This window comes from Penaeus monodon, chromosome 5 (assembly GCF_015228065.2).
Source record: "Penaeus monodon isolate SGIC_2016 chromosome 5, NSTDA_Pmon_1, whole genome shotgun sequence".
NCBI lineage: Eukaryota > Metazoa > Arthropoda > Malacostraca > Decapoda > Penaeidae > Penaeus > Penaeus monodon.
Window position 1 is genome coordinate 22,983,259 of NC_051390.1, and position 2,500 is coordinate 22,985,758.

At 43.6% G+C, this 2,500-nt stretch overlaps 1 protein-coding gene across 2 annotated transcripts in view; it reads left to right on the plus strand.

Moving 5' to 3' along the window:
• LOC119573115 (sodium-dependent proline transporter-like) overlaps positions 1 to 2,500 on the plus strand; it is a 45,466-nt gene that overhangs the window by 41,476 nt on the left and 1,490 nt on the right. For both annotated transcript variants that reach the window (XM_037920151.1, XM_037920150.1), the window contains exons 9-12: positions 384 to 516; positions 1,489 to 1,604; positions 2,005 to 2,133; positions 2,390 to 2,500. The exon at positions 2,390 to 2,500 is cut by the window's right edge and continues 90 nt beyond it. In XM_037920151.1, coding sequence (XP_037776079.1) covers positions 384 to 516; positions 1,489 to 1,604; positions 2,005 to 2,133; positions 2,390 to 2,500 — 489 coding nt within the window. The remainder of the gene's footprint in view (positions 1 to 383; positions 517 to 1,488; positions 1,605 to 2,004; positions 2,134 to 2,389) is intronic.

Sequence of the window (2,500 nt, forward strand, 5' to 3'; positions counted from 1 at the left end):
TTCTTGATTTGATTTGTTTGTTTGCTTGTTTGCTTGTTTTTTTTCTTGATTTGTCTGTTTACTTATTAATTTAGTTAGTTAGTTTTTATGTTTATTTTTCACTGTTCGTTATTCATCTACTTATTGTTTATCATCCATTTAGCAAGTATTTGTTATTCATTTATTCATTCACTCATTTATCTATTGCTCTAGAATTTGTTTCTTGCCTCGAACGCTGCCGAAGTGCGTCCTCCTTGACTCCAAGTAACGTGGCTGATTCAAGATGTTCAGATGCTCATTTACCCATCTATCCTTCATTATTCCTCTCTTCCTAGTGATCAGTTCATCCACCCACCCTCCATCTAGGTCACAGCTGACCCACTGTGTTCCCATTCCCATTCCAGGTGCACATCGACGCCTTCATCGTGTCTTCACTGGACTTCGTGACTTCGCTCATCGCCGCCACAGCCATCTTCTCCGTCCTGGGAGCCATGGCGCACGATCTCGGCGTTGACATCGAGGACGTGGCGGCCAGCGGTGCGTTCGGGTTGCATGGCGGTTGCATGGGTTGATGGGATGATGATAATGATGGTGATAATGAGGATGGCAATAGCGATAATAGCGAGGATGATGAATTATGGTGCTTTTGTTGATGATGGTGATAATGAGGACAGCAATAATGATGACGGCGAGGATGATTATAGTGGTTATAATAATGATGGCGACGATGAGGATAATGATGATAGCAATAATAATGATGGCAATCATGATAGCCATGAGAATAAAATCAATAACAGCGATATCAATCATCAGTTACCAAATGTAATGACGATAATAACAAGAAAACCTTATAAACTAACTACAGTTCTAGAGTTGTTATTGTAGCTAGGTTCATGAAACAGTGGTGATAACCTTGATTATGGTGCAAAATTCCTTATAGACTGAAGTGTAATAATATTTATTATTCTGGTTTTGAATACATTGCCTTAAATATACTCTTAGGCAAAGAAATGGGAACAGTGTTACCACATCCACAATTTGCCACCAATTTCTTGTTTGACGCTGTATCACTATACTGGCTTCCTTGTCGCTTAGGCTACACCAGGTTGCAAACCAGGTCACACACTTAGTCACATATCTGGTCACACACCAGATTGCAAACCAAATCACAAATCAAGTAAAACACCAGATCACACACTAGGTAAAAGACAAGGTCGCAAACCAGGTCACACACGTTAGATCATACACCAGATCACACGCGATGTCGCAAAACAGATCACACACTAGGTAAAACACAGGGTCTCAAACCAGGTCACCCATTAGTTAAAACGCAATATCGCAAACCAGGTCACACCAGGACACACAATAGGTAAAACACATGGTCATGGTCACAAACCAGGTCACACACTAGGTAAACCACCAAATCGCAAATCAGGTCACGCTTTAGATCACACCATGACACACGTAGCAAGCAGGTGGACTAAGCTCTCCCGCCCCCTCCCGCTGCAGGTCCCGGCCTCGCCTTCATCGCGTACCCGGAGGCCATCTCGCGCACGCTCCCCTTCCCGCAGATGTGGGCGTCGCTCTTCTTCTTCATGCTCTTCACTCTCGGCTTGGACTCCGAGGTAAGGCTGTGCGGAGGATTATTTCGAGTGTGGAGGAAGTGGAGGAAGATGTCTAAACTGTTGAGCTAGGGTGGATTTTGTATTTGTTTAATTTAGCGTGGTTGAAAATCCTGGCGGTTACTTTCAAGAATCTTGTTTGATTTTCTGTTTTTGTTCTCATTTTCTCTTTTTTTTCCTCTTTACAATATTGTGTGTGAATGCCTGATGATTCTTGAAGATTCATATATGATTTTAATTTCTTTTTTTCCACTGATATCTTTATATAATCATAGTCATTTACTCGCTTTTCTTTTTTCCCCAAATTCTCACTTAATCCTTCTCGACAGTTAGCGCAGTATCTAAAATCCAAATAAAAATACCTCAAAAATCCAAAATCGTTATTAATCTCTCCTCCTCTCAGTTTGCGCTCCTGGAAACGGTACTGACGGCCCTGTACGACACCTTCCCGAGCACACGCAACCAGAAGTTCAAGCTGACCGCCCTGCTGTGCGTGTCCTGCTTCCTGATGGGCATCCCCATGTGCGCCACCGTGAGTACCCGCGTTCGATCCCACTCTCGCTGGAGCAGTGATCCCGCTTTTGACTTGAGAACGTCATTTTGGAGAGTAATGATTTGTTGAATGATTATGAAGATCATTTAGAGTAATGGTAGTTTATTGATACTCGCTAAAATTAGGTAGCTTTATCGCTATCACGCGAAAAGACGTTCTGAAACGTAAAGAAACCGTCTATTATGAATATCAAAGAAGAAAAATAACCTTCCAACCCCTTCCGCGCCTTCGACAGATGGGGCAGTACATCTTCTACCTGGTGGACAGCTTCGGGGGCGGCGTCGGCGTGCTCCTGATCGCCATCCTGGAGCTGGTCGGCCTGCACTGGGTGTACGGCGTGCGCAGG